Here is a 17,340-nt window from a genome sequence, read left to right as displayed (position 1 = left end):
CATCTTCTCTTGGTCATATTCACCTTCAAAAATCATTCAATGGAATGCATCATCATTCCAAGGTTTCAAATTCATTTCAAATTCACATTGTTCCCATCTAGAGTAGTCAAGTTTTATTTCATTAGCACTAGCTCTAAATCATGAGGGGTGCTATCTTGCTTTGCTTGATTTAGTCTACTTCACTACTCTAGTAACCATCCTTTACTTTGACCAAAGTTAACTATAAAAGTAACTCTTGGAAAACAACAAATAAAACTTGTAAAGTAAAAACTTGGGATAGGCTTATGTAAGAAAAGGTAAGAGTCATGGTGCCTTGCCCCAAGGGGCTTTGCACTTTGCAAGAATATTAGCTTGCCTTGGTAGTTCTCAAACTGTTCCTCCTCCTCCTCTTGGTAGCAACCTTCTTCTTCGGCGTAACCTCCGGTGCTACCGTCTAAATTTGAATACGAGTATAATTACTCACTAATTCAATGGCTGTTCCATACATCACATATAAACACACAAACTATTCTATGCACACAAATAATCTACTTAGGGTGCATGGGTGGTGTGGTTTAAATAGAATTCACTCCTTTGTATTTAGTATGTAAATGATAGTTTCCATAGGGTTCTTTGAGAAATAATTTCCTCTCATTGAAATCTTCTTAAGATTTAATTTCTCAAACAATCATGTATGAACTCATATTGGCCTAAGTCAAATGTTCATCATCATCATTTGGGAAAATGATTTAAATGAGATAGATCACCTCATATCATTTAGTATCACTACATATGATTTAAATCTCAAGTAATTCATATAAGAGAGTTTGGGACCAGGGGTCCAAACATCCCATGAATTCATGTGAGACAAGTTTAAATGAAGTATAAGACTCCACAAAATTTACTTTAATAGTTTTGGACAATATCAACTAGTTAAACTAGCCATATCATCCATTAATTAAACTATGGCATGATCATGCAAAGTGACCACACCATTTTATTGCATAAACAATTAGTGTAAGTCAAATGTGAGCTATTAGAGTTGGAATTAACTTAATATCTATTTTGGTTGATTTTTAATAACTATTTGAATAGGGAAAAGTCCATGCCTTGTTATTTTTATCACATTAATTCTACAAAGAATCTGGTCATGGGACCAGTGGTATGTTGTAGATAATTTCTCTAGCTTTCCAACAATATAAAGTTCATCCATTTTGGTTTAGCCAATTTCAATCTATTGAATTTCAAAGTGGCAGCAGTATTCAAAATCATTTGGAATTAATTAAATCGAGTTTGAATTATAAGGGCCGGCGGGAAAAACTACTGGGCCAGATTCAAACTGAACGGCCCAAGCCAGCCCAGCCACGGTCCAGTGACGCGCGGCGCGCTGATAGAGGGTCCCGCATGTCAGTGACTCACTAAACCCGAATCAGTATGGACGAGTGTGGTGCGTTGGATTAGATCGAAATCTAACGGTCGTGGTTCATTGTCCCGCCGGCAAGAGGGGAGTTCACCGGCGGCTCAGGTAGGGGGTCGGAGGGCTAACCAGGGCTCCAGCGAGGGATGGCAGTATGCGTGGTGACGTTGTGGACGACGGCGGAGCTCCTGGTACCGGCGGCTCCTCCTGGAACAGCTCCAATCGACGGTGGTGACCTCCGGGTACTGGCGGCGTCGATCTTCAAATTGGAGCAGCTCCGGCGATGATTCGATGGGTGGAGTGGTGGTTGAGAAGCAGTGAGAGGTGGGGAGTCTGGTGGTGTGCTCCTTTGCTTCCAGGGAACGTGCTATTTATAGGATTGAGAGAGGGTGGCGGGACAGTGACGCGGGCGACCGATCTCCGGCCGTTGTCGTCGTTCTCGTCGACCATGGCGGTGCTAGGGAGGGCTAGGCGATGCGGTGGCGCACGGTGGCGAAGTGGCCAGGGCAGGGATGCAAGGGAAGAGAGGGGAGGTCGTCGGGCTCGGCGACATGGCCGGCATGGCCATGTCCTAGCTGCTCTCCTCCTCTCCTTAGCATTACTATGCATCATTTAGGGTTTGAGGGGACCAGGGGACACAATGGTGTAGGTTAGGGTAATCTAGGTGGTGTAGAATCACTATTTGCAATAGTTGCAAATAGTGCCCGATTTTGTAATTTGCAAAAATATCCAAATTTGAAATAATTCAAATGGTGAATCTTTTTGAAATGTGAGTGTTGATATAAGTTGTATTTGACCAGAGAGGATTTGAGGTGGTGGTGGAAATTTAGAATTTCAAGAATTGGCAAGAATGGCTAAGTGGAGAATGTTACATATGTTAAAAAGTTGTGACTTTGGATGAGCCTTGCTCATGATCCAAGATGATTTTGGCATGATGATCTTTACAAAAGTTGTTCACCTTGATGTTGACTTTGAAATGGTGCAAAGAGTTAGCAAGATTTGGTTTAAGAAAATTGAATGGCAATGGCTCAAAGTAGTGATCAGACTATAATTGTCAATTTTGACCATTATCATATGTGAGCTAGTTTTGTGTTTGAATTTCATTTGAATTAAAATTCTTTGATTCCAAAAGTTGTAATAAGTGTTTAATAACATTATTCAACTAATGGTGAAGACCAAATAGGTCTAGGGTCAAAATTTATAAAAATGCCCTAGGGCATATGTGAGGGTTTTTAGGTTTTTTCATTTAATGGATTTTCTCCCTCTTTGATTTATTTGGTTGGTGATCTTAATATGATCACATTAGGGTTTTAGAGCATATCAAATACAAGTAATAGCAATCATCATGGCATATCAATCAAATGCACAAGTCCTATGCATGGTACTATATGCAAATTAAAAAGTTTTTGTTGGTTTGAAAATTTTGCTTTCTGGAATTCTCTAACTTTCTTTTTATTGAAATTTGGGGTGTTACACTTGCCTGCTCGCATTCCGCGTCGAGTCGCATTGGCGTTAATGCGCCTACTCGTGTTCAGCGCCGCCTACTCGTCTTCAGCGGCGGCATTAAAGCCCGCCAACGAGCTTCCTCGGCACTATATAAACCGCCGCGCGCGTCCCTCGCCGCGCATTCCACCTCCCTTCTCCTCCTCCAAACTTCCACCGTGTCGTCCTCCAGTGCCCCTAGCCATGGACCACCAAGACCAAGAGAGATCAGGCGCCGCCGCAAAGGGCTTCCGCCGCTGGCCCCTGCCCGTCACCGAGGCGCGCGCCCTCTGGGACGCGCGCTACCGCGTCCCGCTGTACATGTGTTGTCCGGGGGGGGGGGGGGGGCGCTCAGCCGCGACGGCCTGACGGTCCCCCCTGTGCCGACGGGGACAGATCGGAACGTTGCCATCTATAACCACTCCTGGGATCACCTCACGGCGGAGGAGCGGAACGATCCGCAGTGGTCGCCAGACAACGACGAAGCGTGGACGGTCTTCTTCGTCCGGCAGCGCGCCGATCGCCGCGCCACCTACGACGGCAACAACGACCCGCCGTCCAACTACATCATCAATGGACGGCGACGGTGGTGGAGCGCGCCAGGGAGGATCCTCGTGTGGGTCCTCCGTACATCGTCGATGGGAACAACCTGCCGCTGCAGATGCCGCCACGACACTTGCAGTTGGCGGCGCCACGAGGCAACGACTGCCAGTGGGCGACGCTGCGCTAGTCCACCTCCTCGTCGCGCCCCTCCTCCTCCTCCTCCTCCCGCGGGTCCTCAGCGCGCGGGTCCTCATCGAGGTACTCGCCTTACAACACATCGTCGCCAAGGATCCTGCTGAAGGTGAAGGACAAGCCGGTGAAGGCTGCTCATTCTCGCAGGCACCACCATGGCGATCGCGGCGGCGCCCTCGTCATTCGCGAGCCATCTCCGCCGCGCCAGCGCGAGTGGATGCCACCGCCGGAATACAAGGCGGCGGCATCCATCGTCAAGGCGGATGATGACCCGGAGGAGTTCCCTGGGCTGCGCCAAGCCCAGCTGGAATCCTCGCGGCGATGGACGAGTTCGCGGAGGCGTGGAGCGCGGCGAACTACCGATGCGAGGAGGAGGAGCGACGATGTACCACCACCTAGGGCTCTCACAGTTTACAGAGAGAGACCTGGCTAATTAAACAACTCCAAAGCGACTGTCAAGATCAGGAGTGTCCGCCCACCACCTCCCGCAGCCGAAGGAGGAGGAGCCTGATGAAGAGGACTACGCGACGGCGATGTACCACCACCTAGGGCTAGGGCGCAGCGGCGGCAATTGCTAGTTTTTTTAATCTATGTATTTAAATTTGTACAAATATCGGGCAAACTATCAATGAATTTACTTATTTCTTCGATTTTTTTTATATTTTAGAATTTTTTTTTATAGAGGCTCCGACTGCAGCCGTCCGGTCCCTAATTTAGTTTTACCGCCTGCGTCCCTTAATATGGACCCTAAAACGGCTGCGCCGAAGTCCATATAGGGGGACGAGTGGAGATGCTCTAAATCCAACGGTTGGGGATGTAGAGGCTGGGTGAATACCGCTGTCCTTAACAGGAAGAAAGAACGGAGGATGATTAGGGCATGTACAATGGTCTAGATAGGTGGTGTCTGTAATAGCACTTTATATCATATATAGACAGTAGTATAGACAATGTCTACAGTGATCTGTCTGTAAGCTATCTATTTTTAGCTATAACCATGTGTGAGTATAAGTTATAGACATTCTTCATACAACAATAAAAATGTTGTCTATAAGCCGTCTGTAAGAAGCCTACAGACTGTCTGTAACTTCACAGACAGCCTCCCTCTCTCTCCTCATTCTCTTTTCTCCACATCACCAAAATCACCTATAACTACCCCTTACAGACAGCTGAGTCATCACCACCATTGTACACCTTAGTAAATTGAAAGAGCGAACGGAGCCGACCTAATCACAGTCCTTATCCAAAACCTGACCGAGTTCTACTCGCGCTCGGATTCAAACCCATCAAACCGACCTAATCACTGTCGTTAAAGCCAGCAAAGCCCCCATCTCGCTCCTCTTTCCCATCTCGCGAGCATTCTCGATTCCGCGATCTGGAGGCTCTTTCACCCTGCAACCCTAGATTCCCCGATCTCGCGCGCGCCCCTAGTTTCCGTCATCTCGCGCGCAACCCTAGCTTTCCATCCGCTGCCATGGCCTCAATCGAGCCCATGGCCCCGCGCGCTAACACCACCTGGTATCTCGTCGACGACGACGACCTTGTCGAGGTCGCGAGGCGGCGGGACGCCGTCGCCAAGAGGGCCCGGGACGAGGACCTCCGCGAGGAGGCTGACGCCCGTGGATGGTCTTCCGCGATCCCGGACCGCAGCCTCCCCCTGCGCTGCCGCCGCGGTTCGGTTTCGCCCTCTTTCGCTCGCGCCACCACCTCCGTGGCTGTCGCCGAGGAGCAGATCTGCTCCCGTGAAGTGGCGTCCTCGACCATGCTCCACAGCAAAAGCGAAGCCCAGGGTATCGCCACGGTTTGTGCCGAAACATATTTCTTGACCGTCCTGTAATGGATGGTCGACTGCAATTGTGTGTTTGACCCAAAGATCTGTGCACGATTAGGCTCCAAATTTGGTACATGTTCTGGATGATTAGACTCCCTACCTGTGCACGATTTGGTTCTCTGCTTAGTAGTACATGTCGACGAGTAGTCTCTCTACTTAGTACCTGTGGACGATTAGGGTTGCTGGTTAGTCCTATATCTGCCGCATAGGAATTGGGATTTGAAAGGGAGTTTTTTTATAGCCTTAATTGTTTAAAAATTCGATATTGATAAAAAAATTGGACAAAAAACTCAAAAAAATGATAAAAAGTTGGACATTAACAAAAAAAAAGGACAAAAAACTCAATTTTTTTTTGATAAAAACTTGGACATTGCATTTTCCATATATCTTGAAAGTACTTTGCTAACTTGAACTATAGCCACACAAGCTAGAAGGATTGTTGGATTGAACTTCACTTGTCAAAAGTTATGTTCTTGCCAAACTGGTGGTCTATTTTCAACGTATGCTTTTAGTTGAAGTTTAGTTCCTATAGAGCATCTAGTAACATGAATATGAAATCATTAACTAATTAATAAACAGATATGAGTTTTCTTCACTTCTCAGCAGCTTTTATGGGCTTAAATTCAGGCTTTGATCATGTCTCCTGAACAATTTAATTACATTGTAGCAGTTATCCATTAGTCAATTGTTTGAATGCTGAAAATACACGGTTTGTGCCGAAACCTATTTCTTGACCGTCCTGTAATGGATGGTCGACTGCAATTGTGTGTTTGACCGTAGTATCTGTGCACGATTAGGCTCCCAATTTAGTACATGTTCTGGATGATTAGACTCCCTACCTGTGCACGATTTGGTTCTCTGCTTAGTACATGTCAACGAGTAGTCTCTATACTTAGTACCTGTGGACAATTAATTTGGCTCTCTACTTAGTACCTCTGGACGTTTAGGGTTGTTGGTTAGTAGTATATCTGCCTCATAGGAATTGGGATTTGAAAGGGAGTTTTTTTTAGAGCCTTAATTGATTAAAAAATGGATATTGATAGAAAAAATTGGACAAAAGACTAAAAAACAAGTTGATAAAAAATTGGACATTGCACTTTCCATATATCTTGAAAGGACTTTGCTAACTTGAACTATAGCCAAGCTAGAAGGATTGTTGGATTGAACTTCACTTGTCAAAAGTTATGTTCTTGCCAACTGCTGGTCTATTTTCAACGTATGCTTTTAGCTGAAGTTTAATTCCTATAGAGCATCTAGTAAGACAAATATGAAATCGTTAACTAACTAATAAACGGATATGAGTTTTCTTCACGTCTCAGCAGATTTTATAGAGCATCTACTTAGTACCTCTGGACGATTAGGGTTGTTGGTTAGTAGTATATCTGCCACATAGGAACTGGGATTTGAAAGGGAGTTTCTTTAGAGCCTTAGTTGCTAAAAAATTGGTCAAAAAATCTAAAAAAAATTATAGAGCATCTACTTAGTACCTCTGGACGATTAGGGTTGTTGGTTAGTAGTATATCTGCCACATAGGAACTGGGATTTGAAAGGGAGTTTCTTTACAGCCTTAATTGCTAAAAAATTGGTCAAAAATCTAATTTTTTTTGATAAAATATTGGACATTGCATTTTACATATATCTTGAAGGGACTTTGCTAACTTGAACTATAGCCAAGCTAGAAGGATAGTTGGATTGAACTTCACTTGTCAAAAGTTATGTTCTTGCCAAACTTGCCGGTCTATTTTCAATGTATGCTTTTAGCTGAAGTTTAGTTTCTATAGAGCATCTGGTAACATGAATATGAAATCGTTAATTAATTAATAAATGGATATGTGTTTTGTTCACTTCTCGGCAGCTTTTATGGGGTGAAATTCAGGCTTTGACCATGCCTCCCGAACATTTTAAGTACACTGTAGCAAGTTCTCCATTAGGCAATTATTTGAATGCTGAAATTACATGGTTACTATTTACTGCCAGCCTGCCACTTATGTTCACCTGCAAATAAGAAGTTTGGTCTTTTTTTGCTGAAGCCAGGTGGGCACCAGTTAATAGTTGAACAAAATATACCTGAATAACTGCTTTTGTTGCTTTGTGGCAGTCTTTCCGCTGAAAATGATACTTTGTGTGCGTGCTTAATCACTATTTATCTTTACATTTGGCACTCATTATACAATTTTAGATTATGTAAATTTTGCTGTTCTGCCAAGTTCATGTGTCCTGTCTGGATTTTGTGAATGACTCTCAGTTCTTGGGAACAAAGTTACATTGCTCTGCTCTAAATCTTTAAGTCGTTTATCTTAATTGATTGGTCTGATTGTCTTCTTTGCAGGATCATGTACTGTATGCATTGTTTGAGACACTCTGTCTACTCCATCCTGTCTCGCAGCTTCTTTTGTTACTTTGTAGCAGTCATTTTGTGGAAATGCATATTTGATGCTTCTGCTAATCACCGTTTATCTTCATGTTTGGCTCTCATTTATGATGTTTTCTTTAATTACTCAATTATATCTGTTCTGGCAAGTTTGTGCGTTCTGGTTGGGTGATCTGTATGATTCTCAGTTTTTCACTATTAAAAGGGAGAAGCTGAGACCCCAAGAGGAGGTTAGTGCTGCTTTGGTTCAAAATAATTGTCCAAAAATGGTACCTTAATTATGTAATTGGTTGGTATGTTTGTCTTCTTTGCAGGATCATGCGGTGCTCTTCTGTGTGCTAATGCTTTGAGACACCCTGTTTACTCCAACCCTTCCGTGGTACCATTTGTTTGAAGATGAGGTATATTGATTATATTCTGCCTTTTTCGTCGCGTGCTTTCATAAATTCAAAATCATGCTGGTTTATGTCTCTAAAATCGTAAAGCCCATAGAATTACTTAATGTACTCTCGTAACTCCTATAAATTTACATTTTCCTTTCAATTAGTTGCAGAACATGGTGATCGGCTTTTGGTACAGAAGCCATTGAAGATTGATCGTGGCTTCAGAGGAAGTCTCCAAGTTGCAAGGTGAGAATTCAACCAACGATTTTCCAGATGCATTTGAAATGCTTGTTTTTCTCACATTTTCATGTGTGTTGAACACTTATCAGAGATTGGACACAACGGAGGAGCCAGTTCAAGAGTTGTGGCTGCACCTCCACGATAAGACCATAGGAGGCCAATCTGGTCTGTGCTGAGGCAAGACAGTGGGCGGACGCGGGGCCCGTGGCCTTCACCAACTACTCCCCTAGATTAGGTCTTTCTGGGTCGAGTTGTATGGTGTGGTGTTTGTCCTTCTACGGACTTGTACATATAACCTATTTTTTCTATCAATGCATGGAAATGCAAGGCTTTTGCCTTTTTGTGTGGTATCCTCTACTAAATCCCTTCTTTGAAATTACATTTCCCTTCACATTGTCTACCAAATATTGTTGATGGGGTTTTGACCCAGAAGCCCTTGAAGATCGATCTTGACTGCAGAGAAATTGTTTTAGTGTAAGGTGAGATTCAACCAATGTTTCTTTTCAAGGTACGGTTGAAATGCATTGTTTTCTCACATTTCCATGTGTTCACACTTGCCAGAGATTGGACATAGTGGAGGAGCCAGTACAAGAGACGTGGCTTGCCTGGCTAGCACCTTGTCAACAGTAAGATCATAGGAACCTAATATGGCCTGCCCCAACTTACTATTTATTCAGCTCAAATGCATTTTCAGTTTCCTGGGTGTCTCCAGGAAGGTAGGTTTGATCAACCGTCTGAGCATCACATATTCACATCATATTTTAGTCTTATAATTATTGAGCATCACTGCTCTGAAGGCTTAGAATTGCCAGTAATGAACATGGTTACAGAGATCTGGTCACAAAATTTGTCTGGTAATGTTGCGGCTTAGACACTGTTTCTATGGATAGTTATGAAATCATAATCATTTCAATTTGAAGATCACTTTTTAGTTTAAAACATGCTCCTATGAGGCTACTTTTCCCCTCCTGAAACTCGAGATGTTGCAAACAGACAATCTTATAATTATATAAACTTATCCTTGCTCAGTTCGATAGTAGGGATATCAGAAAAAAAAACCTAACATAAAGTGTTGGATTCTTTCTTCATGAATGGATCTGTTGAAGAAGTGGAGATTTATATTCTTGGAGATGATGGATCAATGCATTTATTTCATGAGACTGAACATTACAAAAGCACCTTGTCTAGAAGGACTTTCATCTTGATTGAAGTTGAACACTTGAAAAACGAGAAAAAGAAGCTATGAAGCCCTCAGAGCTTAAGAAGTTCTGACTAACTTTCCTGATTCTATCTGTAACAGTTTTTTGGGCTATCTTCTATGTATATGTATTTAGCCCAAATAGTCGCCTGTCCCAAGTTGTCCCATGGAACCTCTGTACACTACTTTGAATGCAATGGAGAAAATCTTCGGTTGGTCAAATGACATGGTACAAGAGCTTGGTCTGATGGTGAACTACCTCCTTGCCACCACCGTTGGCAAGTCGCCCGCGGCCGCTCACATCTCCGCACGAGTCCAAGTCGGACTTGTGCCATGTCCTGTTGCCCTGCCCGCCGAGTCTAGGTTGGACTCGGCGCAGCTGCCAACGTCTTCCGTTGCACCGGTCGCACCAGTCCAGATCGGACTGGAGCCCTACTGTGCCTCTACATGCTGTTGCTGTCGGAACTCGTTACCTGGTCGTTGGCCAGCTGCAAGAAGCGGCTCTGCTCGTTTTCTCTGCTGTGAGTATCTGTTCTGCTCTAGCTGCTGTAAGCAGCTCTGTTCTGCCCGTTTGCTCAGCTCTTTATGTGTTGAAGCTGCTGCAAGTGGCTTGTTCTGCGGTTCTGCCTGTTCTGTTCCATAGCTGCTGCAAGGGATTGTTTTCTTGCTTGCTGCAATGGCCAAGGATGGGCCTTTCTTTTCTATTGATATCAAGCTTGATGGCTCGAATTGCAGAGAGTTTTCATTCTCAGTTAGAACTGTTGTGAGAGCTGCTGGTTTTGATGATGAGGATGAGGCCATGAGAAAGACTTGGAGAAAATCAGATTCTAAGGTCATGGGTGCCTTAAATTTTTTATGTTGTTCCGTTGCGGTGGCTGAGTCGTGAAATATGGAAGTATCTACAGCCAAGTGGGACACTTCGATATTCTTTGTTGCAAAATCTGCATCAGCATGACATGTCTATAGAGGAGTATTACGGAACCTTCACTGGCGTGACTAGTCAGCTTATGCCAATGACTCCAAATAGTTGCTGTAGGTGTGATTCTTGTGTGGCAAAGGAAAATCATGAAGCTCAGCCCTTAATGTTTCAGTTTGTGGGAAGGCTCAGGAGTTTGAGAACAACTGAACCCAGCTTCTCGGCCACCCCGCATCTTCTTCTTTGGATGAGGCACTTGCTAGTTTGATTGCTCCAGATACACGTCTTCGCTTCCTTACCTCACCCACCGCTCCGCTCCAACATCAGTGTTCTTGCTGCCCATCGGAGTCCTTTCAGAGGTTCTTCAGGGAAAATATGTTCTCACTGCAAGAAGTCTGGGCACACAGTTGATAATTGTTTTGCCCTACACCCAGAGTTGTTGGCTGAGTATCAAAGGAAGTCTCTATTCAGCAGTAGGGTCACCCTCCTACTAGGAGGTCTTCTGCTGTTGTGATTGGCTAACCACAGCCACAGCCGCCACAACAGCCAACAATGAGTGCATCTGTGTCCGCTGCTTATATGTATAGCTAGCCCAAATAGTCTAGCCTGGCGCAAGCTGCCCCATGTAACCTCTGTACGGTTGGCTTCATACCCTCATGAGCACATTAAAATTTCATCGAGTTAGCATGTTTCCCTTATGAGCTCATTTAAATTTTCAGCTGAAGTAGTCATGGGTACTTTTAAATGATGCAACTTGCGTACATGATGAGCTAGGAAAAAAACAAGCACATGCACCAGGTCTCACATATGCTTATGGAATCTTGAGGTGCCGACTAATAGCTGTATTACACCTGCATGCTCTTGCTGAATAATACTCCTCATGAGTTGACCATCGGTGCCAGTAAGCAGTCTTCCAGCATAACCAGTCAGAACATGGTACTTCAGTAGGTACTGCTCTTTAGTTTTCCACATTCTGCCTCTTTCTGTATCCATTCTGTTTGGTAAGTGGTAGGCTTGATTGTGTCCACTATAAAGGAGGACTTTGGATTTCTTCATCTGTATTATCTGAATTCTTCTAATTCATGTCTGATTTCACCTTGCAAAACATGTCTGATATGCATTTGCAGATGTTCCAGATGTAGCAAAATTCTTATGCTCTATGGAGGGTACCTGGTTCTGTTGGACTACTTGCTGAACAGATCCTTTTGAGAGGCACCAAGCCATATGATTTGCTGAAACTGTTTGCTTACCCTTCTGCAGCACTCTGATGAGTGAATTATAAATTTACGGATATTCAGGTACTTTCTCTACTTCTGATAGCTCTAGTCTAGTCACTTACCTGGTAGTTCTTCTTGTTCCCTGCTAAAGCTGATATCTTTCAATGAGTGTGTTCACCTTTTCTTTCCTTTTCCCTAGTTACAGGCAATTGCCTGCCAGCAAGGTCGCCATTCTCATATACTTGGCATTTTTGGTGTATCTCCTTTCATGTTTGTCTGATGGCAACCATAATAAGTTCATGGTTGGATCATGTGTGAAGAAATTGCAAGATATCATTACAGAGAGGGAAATTCTGATTCTTGGGGTAAAAGAAGAACTCAGAGAACTTCAAGGAACAGTGAGCCAAATACAGTGTTTTCTTCAAGATGCTGAGCAAAGGAGGATGGAAGACTTAGCAGTTAACAACTGGCTTTGTGAGCTGCAGGATGCAGTGTATGATGCTGATGATATCATTGACTCGGCTAGACTTGAAGGATGCCAGCTACTGGAAGATCACCCTCTATCATCAAGAAACTCAACTGGGTGTAGTGGTATTTCAATTTTATCTTGCTTTCCTAGTATGCAGAGGCGTCATGAGATTGCCATTGAAATTAAAAACCTTAATACAAGGATAGAGAAGATCTCAAAGCTGGGAAAAAAGTTCCTAACACGATCGGAGGCAGCGCCTTCTGGTAAAGGTTCAACGTCTAAGCCAAGAAAAAGTTCCCAGCTTGTTGAACCCAACCTTGTGGTGAAGGAGATCATACATTCTACCAGAAAACTAGTGGACTTGATACTCTCATATAAAGAAGATAAAGCTTACAAGGTAGCTATTGTTGGAACCGGAGGGGTTGATAAGACAACACTACCTCAGAAAGTATACAGGAAACTTTGAGAAACACGCATGGATTTGTGTTTCACGGGATTACAATGAAGTTACTCTTCTAAAAGAGGTTCTTAGAAATATAGGACTTCAGCAAGGGCAAGGTGAAACCATAGCAGAGCTCCAGAGCAAGCTTGCAGAAATAATTAAGGACAAAAGTTTCTTCCTTGTTCTAGATGATCTGTGGCAGATCAATGTATGGATTGATCTACTAAAAGCTCCGTTACATGCAGCAGCTGCTGGAATAATTTTACTAACAACACGAGATCATACGATTGCTATGAAAATTGGTGCAGAACATACCCATCGAGTTGATCTGATGCCAGTAGAGGTGGGGTGGGAGCTACTTTGGAAGAGCATGAACATCCGCGAAGAGAATGAACTGCAAAGTCTGAGAAACGTAGGGATTCAGATTGTTCGTAAATGTGGCTGCCTCCTACTTGGGATCAAGGTGACTGCTAGTGTTTTGGCGAGCACAGATCAAACAGAGAATGTGTGGAAAAAGATTTTGAGCAATCCTGGATAGGGGTCATGTGGGCTGTCCAAAGTATTAAATTTGGATATAGATGGCAGGTTGGGGATAGTGCTAAGATCAGGTTCTGGGAGGACACCTGATTTGGCACTTCTCCTTTGGCTGTTCAATTCTTTGACATTTTACATTCTGTGTAATGAACATAATGTGACTCTTCAGAACATTTGGGATGGGTCTCAACTTAAACTAACCTTTAGAATAAATTTTAACTCCTCTCTCATGCAGCTTTTGTATGAGCTTGAAGCTATAGCTAATAACATTTCTTTTTCTGGTTTACCTGATGCTCTGATATGGTAATATGAAAACAAAGGGTTTATTCTACCTCTTCCCTTTACACTATCATCGATTTTGGTGGTGTCCAACCTGTTTACATTCCTGCAGTTTGGCATTTGCGTGTACCACCTAGAGTCCACATTTTCCTTTGGCTCTTGTTCCATAATAAGCTAATGACCAGGGACAATCTAAAAAAGAGAAATCTAAACAAACCAGAAGAATGCATCTTTTGTGCTGAAGAAGAGACTGTTTCATCATCTCCTTTTTTTTTTTCCAATGCATTGTAGCTAAACAGATTTGGCAAACCATTTCTCAAATCTTTGATGTTGAGGTGGGTAATGATTATTTGTCTGTTGCTAAGTTCTGGCTAGCTAATACTCTATTTGTGCTGCCTCTCTTTGGTGCCTCTGGAAAATAAGGAATAACATGATCTTTAACGGTGTTCCATGGTTGGGTATAGATCAGGTGTGGAGGATGATATTTCACTGTGTGAAGAGGTGGAAGCTCATCTTCCAACCTCACATGGAGGCTGGTGTGCAGACATTCTGTACAAAGGTGTCCCAGATACTGGTGCTGGAACCCTGAGAAGCAGCTCTACCCGTTGCTCTTCGCCGGATGCGAAAAGGCCCGCAATCGACGGCACCTGCGGCACCACTACCTGCAGCGGTGTGATCCCCCCCCCCCCCCCCCTGGGAGCGCGAGGGCTAGTTGTCTTGCTTTTGTTGTTGCTTTTGTTCTAGCTCTGCAGCTCTGAAAAAACTTGTAGTTTCTATCTTGTTTCCTGTTTTCTGCAATTGTAATCTCTGTAATAAACCAGTGACACTGCTAAGTTTTGTTGATTTATCAATGGAACCAGGATGAGGTCCCTGTTGATTAAAAAAAAAAAGGAAACAATTCCGTTAGCTTCCTGTCCATAGCTGCACTAGCTGCTGTTTCACCTGATTTTCTAAGACAAGTCTTTTTCTTTTCTTTCCTGTCCCAACAGCAATTCAGTACACATGCTGTTTTCTTTACGAGCCAAAGGTTGCCAAACCATGGATGAAACGGCAATAATTCTACCAAATCAGCTTCGTTGCGACCTTCGCTCTCGCTGTTCTACACTGGACCGCAGCATCGCGTTTCTGGCATCTGTCACCGTAATCCACGCCAACAAATTCTGCAATCCCTCCCTGTATTTCTCCATTTCTTGGCGGCTTGCGCTAGTTGCGTGCGCGCGCCCGTGGAACGCAGTTTGTGTGCACCGATATACGCGAACACGACAAGAGTGTTGCCCTTCCGTGGAATGGAACAAAAATGCAGTCTGATGCGTCTCGTTCTGAATTTTTGTCCGACAGTTAAAACGGACTGGGTCGCGGGTTAGTCAGTGCGTAACCAAATGTGTCCTTCTCACGAGGAAGATGGTGGCCACGCAAGCCATGGAATCGTCAGTCTCCTCTCCCTGGAATCTTGGTGGCTAAGAGCAGACCGCGTGTGTGTGTGTTTACCATTGTCTCAAGCCGGAACTAACTCCAGGTTATATATAGTAGTATAATACTGATAGAGTCTACATCAGGTTTTCGTGTTCAGTTCTGCATCGATTTGACAGGTTGAATTATGACAGTAATCTGTCGGTGAACCAGTAGCAGTGATGTGGTTACTTGAATATTTCCAGTTATTAGTTCCCTAGTTATTTTACAGTTTTACGCCGACAGTACAGTTGTTTCTATACACCTGCCAGAAGTTACGTGGTTTGCAGCAAATGGTCAGAGACCAAGATCTTCCTTTCTGAGCAGACCTGAAGAAGCTGAGAAGAAGGAAATGGGAGCAGAGCACAACAAATTAAAACGGAGGAAGAGATAAGGATAACGAACTCTGAACATTGAGAAATAAGTGAACCCGGTTGCGGTTACAAGTAGACACCAGGAGTGCAAAGAAGGAACAAGAATAAGCTCCTTATTTACAATCGAACAAACTGCAATCGATGGACTGACCAAATAACTTCCTGTTATTTGAACTTTGAACTCAGGAGGAGAAATAACTGAACCCGGTTCCGGTTACAAATAAGCAGTGCACCCTCAAGAGTCAAGACTGACCGGTTAATCGTTCACCATTTTCCATCATCAATATTTACAAACAAGGAGAAGAAGAAGAGAAGGGAGCAAGAACGAGCTCCTTAAATACAATCGAACAAGCTGCAACAAGCTACAGATCTACTCAAGAAGAACCTAGCTAGACTGTCCCCTACGATTAACTCATCACCTCACGGCTCAGGATGGCGGAATTCAGCCAGGTCGACATTAACGGAAGAATTGCAATTTACAAGAAGAAACTATATACGTGCTCTGCTCGGCGTCGTGCTGTAGGAGCACGCACGACCATGCCACTCACTCGCACCAGTCTGTACGTCAGTCGAAGCAGATGGCGGCCGTTTCGGAGTCGGAGCCGCACTCGTCGATGCTCTCGAGGCTGGGCCGCCACCCGCGGGCGTCCCGCTTTCGCGCCATCTCCCGGAGCACGTCCTCGAGGCGCCGGTCGCCGCCCTTGAGCTGCGCCATGAGCCACTCCAGCTCCGTCTTGGTCAGCACCATCTTCACCTTCAGCACCGAAGACGGCGCAACCTCCTCCGTCACCTTCGTTCTTCCTTGGCCGTCTCCTCCGGACAGGTAGCCGCCACCTTCGCTGCCGCCACCATCGCCGGTATAGAGGCAGTTGCCCATGATCGAGCTGATAGACTGTAGTAGAAGGAGTAGCTCGAGCTTTCACTTGGCTGGTGTTGGTTTGGTACGATGCTGTGCTTCGCAAGTGGGCTATTCAATCGTGTAAGAGAGATGAAGAGGGTGAGGGTGTGAGGTGGGGGTGGTATGTATATCTACTACAACAAGCTAGTCTTGCCAAATGGTAGCTAACGGAATGGCTTTTGTGCGCTGGTGACTTGGTGTGGCTGCCAATGTCGACGGCGATCAATAATCCTATTCCAGTCGCTGTCTAGAGCGGGCGCACAAACATGGTGGGGACGATCGGTTTGGTCGATGTGGTTACTCACTCGATCTCTTCGATCAGCGCCACATGCCGTGGACGTGGAGAGGCGTCCAGGGTGAGGTCGATCCTGGGTTTTCTCTCTCAGGTGTCGCTATTTTCTCTTGAATACAACTATCCTGCTACAGAGGCTCGCCATCGTTCCACATGCCCGTCTCTCTCCTTTAAAGTTTGTGGGCTAAGTTTAGGACATTTCTAGCCAATCTCTTATAACTTAATTTTCTATATGACTCATTATCTTTTTTACTTCTTATATTTGGTCTGTTATAAAAAAAAAAAAGAGGTTCCCTAGCCGACCCCCTATAGTTAACTCCCTAAAAAAGTTATGCATACAAATAAAATAGCAATTTAGAACATAGTAATACAGATCAAGAGCGTAGTTATACGATCCATAGCATAGACAAATCAATAGCATAGTCTCACAGTTCATAACTAGAACAAATACATAGCATAGATCGTAGTGTTCTAACTTCTGCACTTGATGGAACCTTACCGACATTAGAATGCATAACGAGAGCCTATTTAAGAGTGATGCTAGTGATCTTGCTTGTCCTTACCGACATTAGAATGTGCATAACGAGAGCCCATTTAAGAGTGATGCTAGTGATCTTGCTTATCCACTTGTGTTGGACTGTTAAAACACTCATGAATTTATTGCCAAAATTCATCGAACGGTCGTTTTCGACTTTGAGAGTACAATACGTAATCAATAAAAACTTGATCACTCCATGCAAAATACAATGCACTCTCTTTATCCTCTGTCCATTTGAGCTCTTTTTTTTGGCACATCTTCACGAGATTACAAATTTCAAATGAAATTGTAAACACATC

General features: G+C 44.1%; 2 protein-coding genes and 1 pseudogene across 5 annotated transcripts; 2 read left to right on the top strand and 1 right to left on the bottom strand.

Annotated features, from left to right (window-relative positions):
• Nucleotides 1-4,809: 4,809 nt before the first annotated feature.
• On the top strand, nt 4,810-8,785 carry LOC127307395 (uncharacterized). 4 transcript variants are annotated; one of them, XM_071821960.1, is made up of 5 exons: nt 4,810-5,400; nt 7,771-8,042; nt 8,127-8,213; nt 8,360-8,441; nt 8,525-8,785. In XM_071821960.1, exons 1-2 carry the CDS (start codon nt 5,085-5,087, stop codon nt 7,794-7,796), a joined length of 342 nt encoding a protein of 113 aa, XP_071678061.1. In that variant the 5' UTR covers nt 4,810-5,084; the 3' UTR covers nt 7,797-8,042; nt 8,127-8,213; nt 8,360-8,441; nt 8,525-8,785. The 4 variants fall into 4 exon arrangements, 3 of the variants coding, with proteins under 3 accessions (XP_071678061.1, XP_071678060.1, XP_071678059.1); XM_071821959.1 differs by having other exon boundaries at nt 4,810-5,411; nt 8,366-8,441; XM_071821958.1 differs by having other exon boundaries at nt 4,810-5,411.
• A 210-nt stretch (nt 8,786-8,995) lies between these two features.
• LOC127307393 (putative disease resistance protein At1g50180) lies at nt 8,996-13,871 on the top strand (annotated as a pseudogene).
• Nucleotides 13,872-15,562: 1,691 nt separating this feature from the next.
• On the bottom strand, nt 15,563-16,382 carry LOC127307392 (uncharacterized). The gene has a single exon (XM_051338120.2). It carries the CDS (start codon nt 16,188-16,190, stop codon nt 15,879-15,881), a length of 312 nt encoding a protein of 103 aa, XP_051194080.1. The 5' UTR covers nt 16,191-16,382; the 3' UTR covers nt 15,563-15,878.
• Between the last annotated feature and the right edge of the window lie 958 nt (nt 16,383-17,340).

Source organism: Lolium perenne, chromosome 6 (genome assembly GCF_019359855.2).
Source record: "Lolium perenne isolate Kyuss_39 chromosome 6, Kyuss_2.0, whole genome shotgun sequence".
In the NCBI taxonomy this organism is placed as follows: domain Eukaryota; kingdom Viridiplantae; phylum Streptophyta; class Magnoliopsida; order Poales; family Poaceae; genus Lolium; species Lolium perenne.
The sequence above is the reverse complement of the archived record's forward strand: the minus strand, read 5'-3'. Positions and strand labels throughout refer to the sequence as shown.

What these genes read in the sequence shown, in the direction of transcription:
- LOC127307392 (XM_051338120.2), bottom strand. Translation starts at nt 16,190, where the DNA reads ATGGGCAACTGCCTCTATACCGGCGATGGTGGCGGCAGCGAAGGTGGC.
- LOC127307395 (XM_071821959.1), top strand. Translation starts at nt 5,085, where the DNA reads ATGGCCTCAATCGAGCCCATGGCCCCGCGCGCTAACACCACCTGGTAT. An exon ending in AAGCCCAGGGTATCGCCACG is followed by an intron (nt 5,412 to 7,770) that starts GTTTGTGCCGAA and finishes TCTTCTTTGCAG; the next exon opens with GATCATGTACTGTATGCATT.